Below are 13,182 nucleotides of genomic sequence, written 5' to 3' on the forward strand. Positions count from 1 at the left end.
TCATTCTAGACCTAAATGATTAGGTTGTACCAAATTTCGTGGAAATCGAATGATATATAGGCACTTTGGGGCACCATTTACATGAAATCGGACGAAACTATATATGGGAGCTATATCTAAATCTGGACCGATTTTCTCGAAACTTGGCAGAAATCACTCTAGGCTTAATTCAGTACGTTATGCCTAATTTCGTGCAAATCAAAAGATATATAGGGATTTTGGGGCACCATTTACATGAAATCGGACGAACCTATATATAGGAGCTATATCTAAATCTGGACCGATTTTCACGAAACTTGGCAGACATCATTATAGGCCTAAATGATTATCCTGTACCAAATTTCGTGCAAATCGAAAGATATATAGGGACCGTTTACATTAAATCGGTTAAATATATATATGGGAGCTATATCTAAATCTGAACCGATTTGTCCCAATTTCAATAGGGTTCGTCCTTGGGCCGAATAAGTGACCTATGCCAAATTTCATCCAATTCGGATCATAAATGCGACCTGTACTTTGTTTACAATTTAACATGGACAGACAGACGGACAGACGGACAGACGGACATGCATAAATCGACTTAGAAAGTGATTCTATGCATATTCTCAAGAGGAACCATGGGTTTATCTCGATTATTTTTGCCTGTTACAAACATATGCACAAAGAGATAATACCCTGTACCACAGTATGGTGAAGGGTATAAAAAGATCTTCACGCGCGTCAGTCTTTTGCGCAGTTCTTCCAATTTGAAAGGCCATGTTTAGCAATGTTTTCTTTCATTTGATCTTTCCATCTAATTCGCCTTCCCTTTATGCATGAACCATCACTTAACTCGGTTTTATATACCTTTTGAGCAGGAGCATCTTCATCCATTCTCACAACATGTCCTAGCCAACGAGGTCGCTGGAGCTCAATACGTCTGACCATGTCGAAGTTCGAGAATAGATGGTACAGCTCATGGTTCATTCGACGGCGATATTCACCGTCGACGCAGATCGGCCCATAGATCTTTCGGACGAGCATAAAAAAGATTTTCAGGCGCGTCGGTCTTGTGCGCAGTTTTTCCAATTTGAAAGACCATGTTTGGCTATGTTTTCTTCCATTTGATCTTTCCATCTTATTTGTGGCCATCCCTTTCTGCGTGAACCACCACTTGGCTCGCTTTTATATACCTTTTGAGCTGGAGCATCTTCATCCATTCTCACAACATGGCCTAGCTATCGTGGTTGCTGCAGCTCGATACGTCTGACCATGTCGAAGTCCGAGAATAGATTGTACAGCTCATGGTTCATTCGACGGCGATATTCACCGTCGAGGCAGATCGGCCCATAAATCTTTCGGATAATTTTTCTCTCAAACACTCCAAGAGCTGCCGCATCTGCTTGCGCAAGTACCCATTCTCGATTTTAATTTTTCAAGATTTTCAATGGGCTGGTAAATCAATACCAATGCTTGTTAAGGTTTGTAACTTTACACATATGTATGTATATAATTGAAGTTTTAAAAGAGAGAAAAAATAATTTAGAAACAAATTTTGTTATTGTTATGTTGTTGTTTTTTGTAATTAAAGAACATCGGAACATCGGAATCCGAAAATTCCAACGGTGTTAGAAAGAGTACATGTCTGGCTCTCGTATGAACTAGGATTATTGACTCCGCTCTAAAATTAAAAAAATGGTGGATTTTTGAAAAAATATTTTTGGAAAATCGCCGATTCTTTACCAAAACCCAAGTCAAAAAATAAGGAAGATCTTCACCGATTGGCTTTATCCTAGTTCATACGATAGCTACACACTCACAGAGAAACGTGAAAAATTTGAAGTCGATTCGCAAAAAAAATGTTTGGAGAAAAACGCGTTTAAAGTTTGAGAAGCCCTTCAGCCGTCACTTGATGCTGACACAATAAATCGGCTATATCTTCAAGACTTCTTGAGATTTTCATTTGAAATTTTGTAGGGACATTCTTTAATTAGTGTAGATTCGAATTATATCAACAAAATTTTTGACCCCGAGAATGGGGGGTCCCCTTAATGGTGGCTGTTACCGCTCGCAATATTCGACCCATTATGTCGATGTCATCATCATAGGCGAGTAACATATTCTGCTTGATGTATTGAGTGTCAATTCTGTCCAAATTTGCATTTCGTATGACCAAGGTTACACGACAAACTGTCACCTTGTCTGAATCCTCGTTCGATACTGAACGGCTCCGAGAGATTCTTTCCGGCTTTAACTGCTGACCTTGTGGCCATTAAAGTTATCCTGCATAGCTGTATTCATTTTAAAGGAATGGCGAACGAAGACATGGCTTTAAAAACCTCTGAACATATAGGGCTGTCGAATGCGGCTTTATAATCGACGAATATGTGAAATGTGTCGATGTGTTTTTCATGGGTCTTTTCCATAAGAGTGAAAATCTGGTCTATGGTGGAAAATCTGGTCTATGGTGGATTTGCCAGTCCTGAAAACGCATTGGCATTGCCCAATAATGTCATCGACCATTGGCTTTAGTCGTTCTAACAGCACGCTGGATAGCACTTTATATGCAATGGGATTGGAATTGGCACATATCGCCTTGTCGTCTCTTTTGTGCACGGGACACAGGATGCGGAGGTTCCAATCATTGATCATGCATTCCTCTAGAAAAATTGTACTAATCAGCTAGTATATGCTCCAGACCAGCGACCAGCCGTTGTCGGATATTTCTGTATTTTCCGACTGTGGGGTCAAATATATTTTCCCTTTCGATTTTTGCAGAACATTAATGTCATGGCCAGGGCAGCGGTCATATGCAGTTTGTAGGCGCTCGTAAAAAATGTCTTTGTCTGTTCATCTTTGTCTTCCGTCGGAGCATGGGCGTAAATAAGACTGATGTAGAAGAACTTCGCTTTTATACGGATTATAGCAATTCGCTCATCTATTGGAGTGAATCTGGAGATGAGGTCTTTTATTCTCCTATTAACCATAAATCCGCAGCCAAATTCATGTCTCGTTGCATGGCAGCTATAATACAGGGAGTAATCATCTGATTTACTTACGCCGGTCCCTTTCCATCGCATTTTCTGTAAGGCAATAATATCGGCTTTGCACTTCCTGAGTACATCCGCCAAGGCGAAAACTGCGCCTGTTCTGTACAACGTGCACACATTCAAAGTGAAGATTCGCAGATCGTGGTCCTTTATATGTTTGCGAGGGTCGTCAACCATGGGGGGAGGGGGTTGGTGAGTGTTGTTTGGTTTTCTTTTTCGTTGCTTATTCATAGATTTGGTTTTTTACGAGTGTGGGCAACTAACCCGACGCCTCAACCCATTTTTGATAGTTCTTATGTGTGAACTCGCGGCACATCTTGTGTCCTATAGACAAAAGACCTCCAAGTGGTCTTCTGCAGACAAAAACGCTCATTGACTGAAGTCTTCTGCCTGTACTGTAAACATAGGACAGCCTTAATAAAAGACCATATATCGGTGATTTATGGACAGAAAGATCCCTCTCGACTATATGTAAGCAGACGACCTATCATTGACCTTCGATGGATCGCCATATTGTGGTCTTCTGTAGACATAAGAACCTCTGTTGTTCAGTCGGCCAACCGTGTACAGAATATTTACTTTCGGATTTTGTTGTATTCAATAGACAAAATACCTCCTTTCGAACTCCCATAAACATACTGAATCACTTACGATTACTACGGCTCCGAAGACAGACATATACCCCCAAGAATCTCTTAAAAAACATATTCACAGAAAATCAAATAGTCACACTTGAAACTACCAGATCTACCCTACAGAACGCGGTGAAATCTTTTTCATAAGACCACACCAACCGCATTAATGCCAGAAGCATTGTTATGTTGCACTCCCACATAAAATATAACCTCCACCCCTCCTATGCAGTTCATGGCCCGGTAAAATACCAAACAATAAATAAACCGTTGATAAAATCGTCAAGGGTAACAGGGAATTCCTTACATTCCTGTCGCACTGTTTGACGGTTTCTATTTATAGCGGAAATAACAACAACTTCAGTTCCTTGGAGAATTTAAATCAAATAACAACTGGGGGAAATTGTCGTCCGTCACACAACCAAGGGTTAAATTGTCAATCAAAAGACTGAACAAATCAAATTTCAAATTCAATTTCAATATTTGTGTGTGTATTCAATAAATTTTGTGTTAATTTAAATTATTGCAAAATAGTTTTAGTTTTATTTGAAAAAAATCTCAAAAATTTATAAAATTCTTTAAAATGGCTGAACTTTTATCGAAAGAAAAAGAATTTCTAAAATTAAATGAACAATTAAATTTTATGGCATCAAATGCCATGGAGCATCAAACAAATGCAACGGGGCAGCGAATAAATTCGGAAAAATCAAATCATTCCCGTTTTCATACCTATCAAAAGGCCAAGGGTCAAAGTACTTTTTTGAGGAAACGTGGTTCGGGTGATGGTCCAACCAGTGATGTAGGAAACAATCAGCAAATTTCTCAAAATCCAATGGGACGTTTTAGCATGACAATGGGTAGAGATACCTATCGTCAGGGTAACCGTCAAACCGGCAATGAACCCAATCAATCACCAAGGATAACAGTTACTGCACCCACACCAACACCACCTCCCACCGTGATTTCATCCACTATGGCCCACAATTCCAGTGTCATAAGAACATATGCAGCTAATATGCGAAAAAATCCACCACCAACCTCTAATATTTCTACTGCCGCTAGGGGTAATGAAACCTTTCGTGCTCCCAATCAAAATCGTTTCAGTCGGGCGCCACCCACAAATACCTCCACATTTACCATCAAGTATCGTAATCCGAAATTTGTTAAAAGTCCCTCATTGGAGGTGTTGTTAAAGGATGAATGTTCTGCAATAAGAAATCAGACATCTTCGGAAGATTCGCCCCATTTGAATGGTAGCGTTTCATCAATTGCACCAGAGGATTCCATATCAAATGGTCGTCATTCTCAAGCTAGTAATATGACAATTGGTTCGAAAAAGAACGTAAGCACCGATGGATTGATCAAGTAAGTTCCGAATATTGATTAACAAGTGAAAACGTAGTTAAGTTTGGCGGGGCCGAACTTTTTATACCCTCCACCATGAGGTAGATATTTAAAATATATGTTGTATTCGCTCGGGACTTTTATATATATGGTGTCTATAACATTGTAAATTTTTCGGTAGGAAGTTTTGACCCCTTGAGGTTAAACCCACAAAATGCCGGACACTGAGCTGTACTCTTCTTTAGATGCCGTTATAAGGATCTATCGTAAAAAGTGGACCACCATTGATTATTTTTGAAGGGAACATTTACTATTAAATTATAATTCGAAATCACGAACTACAGCCAGTTGAGATTAAAATCGTGCCCCTACTCCTCAAATTAACTAAAGTCGGGAGGTATGGTTATATGGAGGCTATCCTTAAATGTGGACCAATTTTTCGTAGAGAATGTAATGTAAATTCAAAATACCAAATTACAGTGAATTCTGCTGAAAGTCCAAACTCCCAAAAATGCCAAAATTTGGTAGATACCAGAAAGTTTACAAGAATGTGGTCCAATATTGAGATTTTTTCGTAGTGGAATTTCAAACCCAATGCGAATTCCAAATGTCTAATTACTACCAATTCGGTCGAAAAACAAGTCCACACTCCTCAAAAAAACGAAATTCCGAAGGGGCTTTCGTAAAAAGAGGACCAATATTGGTAATTTTGTCATCCACTTGATCTTTCCATCTGATTCGTGGTCTTCACGTTCTGCGTGAACCATCAGCTGGTAAGATTTTATATGCTTTTAGAGCTGGGGCATCTTCTTCCATTCTCACAACATGACCTAGTCAACGTAGCCGCTGCAGGTCGATACGTCTGACAATGCTGATGTCCGAGAATAGCTGGTAAAATTCATGGTTCCTTCGATGGCGATATTCACTAACAACGCAGATCGGCCCATAGATTTTACGGAGAATTTTTCTTCAATCACCAAGAGCTGCCTCATCTGCTTGCATGCTTCAGATACATATAACAGCACGGGTAGTATCAGCGTCATGTAGAGGGTGAGTTTGGTCTGGCGGGAATTGGCCTTGCTTCTAAACTGCTTACGTAGACCATAGTAGCATCTGTTGGTCAACACTATCCTTCTCCGAATTTCAAAACTGATGTTATTAGTTTTGTTTATGGCGGTACTGAGGTGCATAAAATCGTTCACTACCTCGAAGCTGTAGTTTTCAAGTTCCTAAAGTGGTCCGAATCTACTAGAAGTCGTGCGCGTCTATACCATCAGCTTGATCTTCTCGCCATTTACTGCCAGTCCCACTTTGACAGACTCATTCTCAATTCGTTTAAAGCTGTTACCGCTCGGAATGTTCGATCCATTACGTCGATTTCGCTAACGTAAGTGAGTAACATGTGCAGTTTGGTGTACAGAGTGTCATTTCTGTTCACATTTGCATCTCGTATGACCTTTTCCAGCAGGATGTTAAAAAGGTCACACTACAAACTGTCACCTTGTCTGAATCCTCGTTCGGTATTAAAAAGCTTCGAGAGGTCCTTTCCGACTTTAACTGGTGATCTTAATTTTGTAGGAATGCAGAACGCCGGCATGACTTTAAACACCTCTAAACGGATATGGCTGTCGAATGTGGCTTTATAGTCGACGAATAGGTGGAATGTGTCGATGTGTTTTTCGTGGGTCTTTTCCATGATTTGGTGCAGTGTGAAAATCTGGTCTATGTTGGATTTTTCAGACCTAAAGCCACATTGGTATGGTCCAATAATGTCATATAGCACTTTATATGCGATGGGATGGAGACTTATTCCTCTATAGTTGGCACATATCGGACGGCATGGACGGACGGACATGCATATATCGACTCAGAAAGTGATTCTATGCATATTCACAAAAGGAACCATGGGTCTATCTCGATTATTTTTGCCTGTTACATACATATGCACAACGACACAATACCCGGTACCACAGTGCGGTGAAGGGTATAAAAAGGTGGTTATAAGGGGACCACCCCTAAAAGGAGGCGAATATTAGTAATTTTTAGGAGGGAGGTTTGTTACCATATACGACTACAAAAAACCAAATTACAAAGAATTTGGTTGAAAAACGCGTTCAAGAACCCCAAAATACCGATAATTGGGGGGTACCCTTATATGGGGGCTACCCGAAAAAGTGGACCTATATTTATTATTTTTAGTGGAGATATTTGCTACCTAATAAGAACTCGATGTACAAAATTAAAGTCAATTCGGTCGAAAAATACGATCAGAACCCCCAAAATACCAAAAATTTGGGAGTACCGTTATATGGGGACTACCAGAAAAACTGGAACTATATTTATAATTTTTAGTGGAATAATTTGGTACACAATAAGAACCGTATGTACAAAATTTCAGACAATTCAGTTATAAAACGAGCCCAAGAACCCCAAAATACCGAAAACTGGGGGAACCTTTATATAAGGGCTACCCGAAAAAATGGACCTATATTTATAATTTTTTGTGGGGACATTTAGTACCCAATAAGAACCCAATGTACCAAATTTCAGCGTATTCGGTTGAAAAACGCGCTCAAGAACCCCAAAATACCGAAAATTGGGTGGTACCCTTATATGGGAGCTATGCCTAAACGTGGACCGATTTTCTCCAATTTCAATAGGGTTCGTCCTTGGGCCAATTAAGTGACCTGTGCCAAATTTCATCCAAATCGGATCATAAATGCGACCTGTACTTTGTTAACAAAAATACATGGACGGACGGACAGACGGACGGACATGCATAAATCGACTCAGAAAGTGATTCTATGCATATTCTCAAAAGGAACCATGGGTCTATCTCGATTATTTTTGCCTGTTACAAACATATGCACAAAGACATAATACCCTGTACCACAGTGTGGTGAAGGGTATAATGATGTCGGGTTTGTACTTCTTGAAGCGAAAACGCAAAACTCGAACTTAGCTGATTTTTACCGCCAGTTGTACCAAAACAATGTGACTTTCAAACTGCTGACTTTTAAAGCTCGCCAGCAAAAAAGGGTTGCCACCCCCATTGATATTGAATGTTTTTTTTTCTAATATGGATGTCTACATTAAGGAAATCAGTTACATTTCAAAATATGAAAACAAAAAAAATTGAATTTATGCCAAAAAATCATACTTTTTACCCATAGTGCGTTGCTTGGTATCTATCATGCTTTTTATATAGCTCCCAAATATATTCTAAGCCGATTGTATCTATACGGTGCATAAAATATCTAAAATATCTACGATTCCGGCAAAATTTAGCACAATGTACAAAATCGTACCAAAAGTGGTGAAGAGTAAAATATTGTCCGCCTTTAAGTTCTTTCCTTATATTCAATATTTGTACTTCGTATATTTCTTCAAATTAACATTTTGAACTTTTTTGGCAGATTCCTTAAATCCAAGGTGACCATACTGGAAGATGATCACTCTCGCCTATCCGAAGAGCTAAGCAAACAAAAGGAACTTCTCGAAAAAGCCCTAGAACAAGCTAAGGCTATGGAAAAGCAGCGCGATCAAGCCACAACAAAAAATAATGCACTTAAAGAACAATTGGCGAAATTGGAATCCCAGCTGGAACAAACCACTCAGCATAACAAGGATCAGAACAAAGAATATCTGAAACAGCAAAAAGACTTGGAGACTGCGAAGAGAGAAATTAAAATTCTAACACAAAATAATAAAAACCTCGAGAAACGACTCTATCGGGCAAATGAAGATCTAGAAAATTCCCGAACTTCGTTGAGTGAAATGAAAAAATCCGAAAAGGAATTACAGGAAAAGGTCCGTCTAGATTTGGACGACAAAGATAAACAAATTAAGAATTTAAAGAAACAGAGAGCTGATCTGCTAAATGCCTATAAAAAGCAGTTATTTTTGATTGATAATTTGAAAAGGCAAAACATTTGTTTGGAACAGGCCAAGATGTTGCAATTCGGAGAAAAGGAATTCTCTAAGATTTTGGAATGGGATATGAAATCGTAAATGGAAATTGGAAGGAGGGACTTTTTTTGCAGAAACTCTCAAAGACTGACAACAATGTAGTAGAATATTTATTTGCAAAAATATGTTTAATATTGTTTTGTTATATAGATTTTGATTTTAATATCCTTTTAGCATATATACTTTGCAAATAATATCAAAGAGTATTAATAGTATTAAAATAAACCAGCAAAGTTGGCCATGAACATAACTCAATATAACATCTCTCTCTTTTCATTATTATGTCCCATAATTAGCAATTAATTTTCTATTAGCCTTTCAGTCCTTGGAGATTTATGTTCTAATATTTAGTTTCCTATTCATATCCTCCATATGCCGCTGGTAGACAAATTTTCACTATAAAAGCTAAGGGTTTACCACAGATTGGCATCAGTTCATCAGCAACGTTCAACAACTCAAGAAAATCGTGTTCTCTTGCACCAAAGAAAATCTCAAAATGTTTGCCATCCGTTTCTCTTTCGCTCTCATTGTCATTGCCTTCATTGTTGCCGTTGTCATGTTGCAACCCAGCGAGGCTGCCTACCGTAAACCACCCTTCAATGGTAGCATTTTTGGCAAGCGTAATTCAGTTGGTAAGTAAAGCAATTAAATATTTTACATTTTGAAATTAGTAATTTGTTGATTCTTCCCCAGAATATGACAATGCCAAAGCAGTGACCGCCATGTGTGAAATTGCCATGGAAGCCTGCCAATCATGGTTCCCCCAATCCGAAAGTAAATAATTTCTATTGACGAGATCGAGATCTACTAGACGAATGTGTAATTCCCTTCATGAGTTATGGACCAACAATGCGACAAAATAACTTTAATGTATTCCAAAAATATATATATATTTATCTATATAAAAATTAGTTTGTAATTATTAAGTGTATAATAAAATATTAAAAATAATCGAATGGAAAAATTATATGAAACCAATTGTTTTCACTTCTTCATCTAGGATAAATGAACTTCTACATCTTCAGCAAATATAATTCAGAACATTTCGAATTTTAAATCATCATATCGACACCTCCGAACCATAGTATGCTAAGTCGACTTAGCATGTTTTAAATTTCTTTACGTTTTTAGATACTACGGTCCTTAATTTATGTTCTCTGAAATTTTGGTAATCATCGGCCAATCCAAATCAAAGTTATAAGCAAAAATGTACTTAGCATGGCCCGAAAGATATATGCAACTTCCATACTTTGAGAGTTTCTACTGAAAAACTCACTTTTCAGACTTAGCATACTATGGTTCGGAGGCGTCGATATTTCATTTGCGATTGTGTTGTATATTTTAGTTCATTTTAAAGAACGATCCTTATAGTTCATCTAATTCATAGTTCACTATTTAGATCATTGACCAATCGGGCACCAACAACATCGTTCATAGATCACTACCTAATTCGTTCGTAGTCAATGAAGTATTCTATTTTATTTTTATCCCATCCCTTGCTGTTTTTTAGTTTTAAATGTCCTCTTGTGTAATTCGTTCAATTGAAGTAGGTCGTTGGATTGTACACCTTGTTCTTCCCGTTTATTGATCAAGCGAACCATGATTGAGATCTCAATATTTAAGATAGAGCTCTAGAATTTGAGTGATTGGCTTTAACATGGCAAAACCCAGGCTTATCTTTCATCTCAATTGTGGACTGACCACCCCGCGGTGTCACATGCGGTAGCTACTTCCATCAATCCGTTGAAATAGTTCACAAGTTCACCCATAAGAACTATGACAAGTGAAAAAGACAAGTGAAAAGTTCGGGCCAAATTTTGGATACCCTCCGCCATAGGGGTGCTCTTATATGGGGGCTACAGAAAAAGTGTACCGATATTTATAATTTTTAGTGGAGACATTTGGTACCCAAAAAGAACCCAAAGTACCAAATTTCAGCGAATTCGGTTGAAAAGCGCGCTCAAGAACCCCAAAATATCGACTGCAGACAAAAGACGCCTCTATGCAATTTTGGCGAACTATCTCAATTCCTTCAGATGACAACGGACAAGGTTAGATCGTCTAAGAATTTTTCCCTGATAAGTCTTAATTTCATGTTCAAAAGGGAACGATAATAATTGCCGCAAGTAAACTCGCCTAATATAAATCAGGACTAAAGAATATATATACTTTATAGGGTCGGAAATGAATATTTCGAAACATAATGACAAAATTAATATACTATGTTGGAGGGTATAAATGGGTTGTTGCCAACACTCGGAAACCCCGACAAAGAAACGACGATAAAGAAAATCACACCCCCCTAATGTGGACTACCTCCAGATACGTATAAAGGGCCACAATCTGCGAACCTGCACTTGAAATGTGCGCACGTTGTACAGAACAGGCGCAGTTATCGCTTTGGAGGATGTACTCAGAAGTACACAGCCGATATCATTGCCTATATAGGAAATGCGATGGAAAGGGACAGGCGTAAGTAAATCAGACGATTACGCCCTGTATTATAGCTGCAATGAAACGAGACATGAAAATTGGCTCCAGATTCTCTCCAGTAGATGAGCGAATTTCTATAATCCGTATAAAAGCGAAGTTCTTCTACATCAGTCTTATCTGTGCCCATGCTCCGACGGAATACAAAGATAAACAGACCAAAAACATATTTTATGAGCGCCTAGAAACATCATATGACCGCTGTCCTAGCCATGACATTAAAATTCTGCTAGGAGATTTTAATGCAAAAATCTGAAGGGAAATATTTTTGGTCCCACAGTTGGAAAATTCATCCTGCATGAAGAAACATCCGACAACAGCATGAGGTTGATTGACTTCCCGACAGCAAAAAGCATGGTATATAGCAGCACCAGATTCAAGCATCTCAATATACACATGGTCACCTGGATTTGTCCTGATCAAGCAACGACAAATCAAATTGATCCTGTTGTGATAGACGGAAGGCATTCGTCCAGTATTTTAGACGTTCGATCGATCCAAGGAGCGAATATCGGAGCATTACCTTGTGGCAACCAAAATACGCCACCGTCTTAATGTAGGTAGTAAACGATTTTATATACATCGGTACCGCCATTAACAAAATTAATGACATAAGTTTTGAAATTCGGAGAAGGATAGTGTTGGCCAACAGATGCTACTATAATCTGAGTAAGCCAGATCGCCAGACCAAACTCACACTCTACAAGACGCTGATATTAGCCGTGCTATTATATGGATCTGAAGCATGGATACTTGCTCAAGGCAAGTAGATCAAACAACTCTTGGATTGTTTGAGAAAAATTTATTTGAAAAAAATCTCCAGAAGATCTATGGGCAGATATGCGTCAACGATGAATATCGCCGTCGAATGAACCATGAGCTGTTACATCTATTCTCGCACATCGACATAGTCAGACGTATTGAGCTGCAGCGGCTACGTTGGCTAGGTCATGTTGTGAGAATGGATGAGTATGCCCCAGCTCACATAAAAACGAGCCAGCTGATGGTTCACGCAGAACGGAAAGGCCTCGATTTCGATGGAAAGATTCCAAATTTAATGAGCTGCGCACAAGAGCGACGCGCCTTAAAAACTTTTTTAAGCTCGGCTTATGGAACAAACGTTCTGTCACAAGCCAGATAAGTAAGTAAGCTCTGGAATTTTGCAGATATGCGTCAAAGGTGAATATCGCCGTCGAATGAACCATGAGCTGTTACATCTATTCTCGGACATCGACATAGTCAGACGTATTGCGTCAAAGGTGAATATCGCCGTCGAATGAACCATGAGCTGTTACATCTATTCTCGGACATCGACATAGTCAGACGTATTGAGCTGCAGCGGCTACGTTGGCTAGGTCATGTTGTGAGAATGGATGAGTATGCCCCAGCTCAAAAGTCAAAAGCCTCGATTTCGATGGAAAGATCAAGTGGAAGACAACATCTCGGAACATGATATTTCAAATTTAATGAGCTGCGCATAAGAGCGATGCGCCTGGAAAACTTTTTTAAGCTCGGCTTATGGAACAAACGTTCCGTCACAAGCCAGATAAGTAAGTAAGCTCTGGAATTTTGCATAGACGTTGCTAGTATACCAGGATGGTATTGCAAATGGGATATATGCGGCCACGTTTTGTGTAGTAAACATGTTTATTTTTGTCTGGGTTCATCGGTCGAATATAAGCTCGAAAATGTTGGATAGTTGTTTTCAAGATTTA

The 13,182-nt window shown here is 38.9% G+C and overlaps 2 protein-coding genes across 2 annotated transcripts; both read left to right on the forward strand.

Moving 5' to 3' along the window:
* Window positions 1–4,229: 4,229 nt before the first annotated feature.
* Window positions 4,230–9,019, forward strand: LOC133321115 (uncharacterized). Its single transcript, XM_061530211.1, has 2 exons — window positions 4,230–5,029; window positions 8,425–9,019. Exons 1-2 carry the CDS (start codon window positions 4,248–4,250, stop codon window positions 9,017–9,019), a joined length of 1,377 nt encoding a protein of 458 aa, XP_061386195.1. The 5' UTR covers window positions 4,230–4,247.
* A 365-nt stretch (window positions 9,020–9,384) lies between these two features.
* On the forward strand, window positions 9,385–9,770 carry LOC133321122 (neuropeptide SIFamide-like). Its single transcript, XM_061530217.1, has 2 exons — window positions 9,385–9,609; window positions 9,671–9,770. Exons 1-2 carry the CDS (start codon window positions 9,474–9,476, stop codon window positions 9,757–9,759), a joined length of 225 nt encoding a protein of 74 aa, XP_061386201.1. The 5' UTR covers window positions 9,385–9,473; the 3' UTR covers window positions 9,760–9,770.
* The last annotated feature ends 3,412 nt before the right edge of the window (window positions 9,771–13,182 follow it).

Source organism: Musca vetustissima, unplaced genomic scaffold (assembly GCF_032173495.1).
Source record: "Musca vetustissima isolate MV318-11 ecotype Yass unplaced genomic scaffold, APGP_CSIRO_Mvet_v1 utg19342, whole genome shotgun sequence".
Classification (NCBI taxonomy): Eukaryota; Metazoa; Arthropoda; class Insecta; order Diptera; family Muscidae; genus Musca; species Musca vetustissima.

Coding starts and splice junctions, on each gene's coding strand:
- LOC133321115 (XM_061530211.1), top strand. CDS start 4,248: ATGGCTGAACTTTTATCGAAAGAAAAAGAATTTCTAAAATTAAATGAA. Junction 5,030..8,424: donor AGCACCGATGGATTGATCAA/GTAAGTTCCGAA, acceptor CTTTTTTGGCAG/ATTCCTTAAATCCAAGGTGA.
- LOC133321122 (XM_061530217.1), top strand. CDS start 9,474: ATGTTTGCCATCCGTTTCTCTTTCGCTCTCATTGTCATTGCCTTCATT. Junction 9,610..9,670: donor TGGCAAGCGTAATTCAGTTG/GTAAGTAAAGCA, acceptor ATTCTTCCCCAG/AATATGACAATGCCAAAGCA.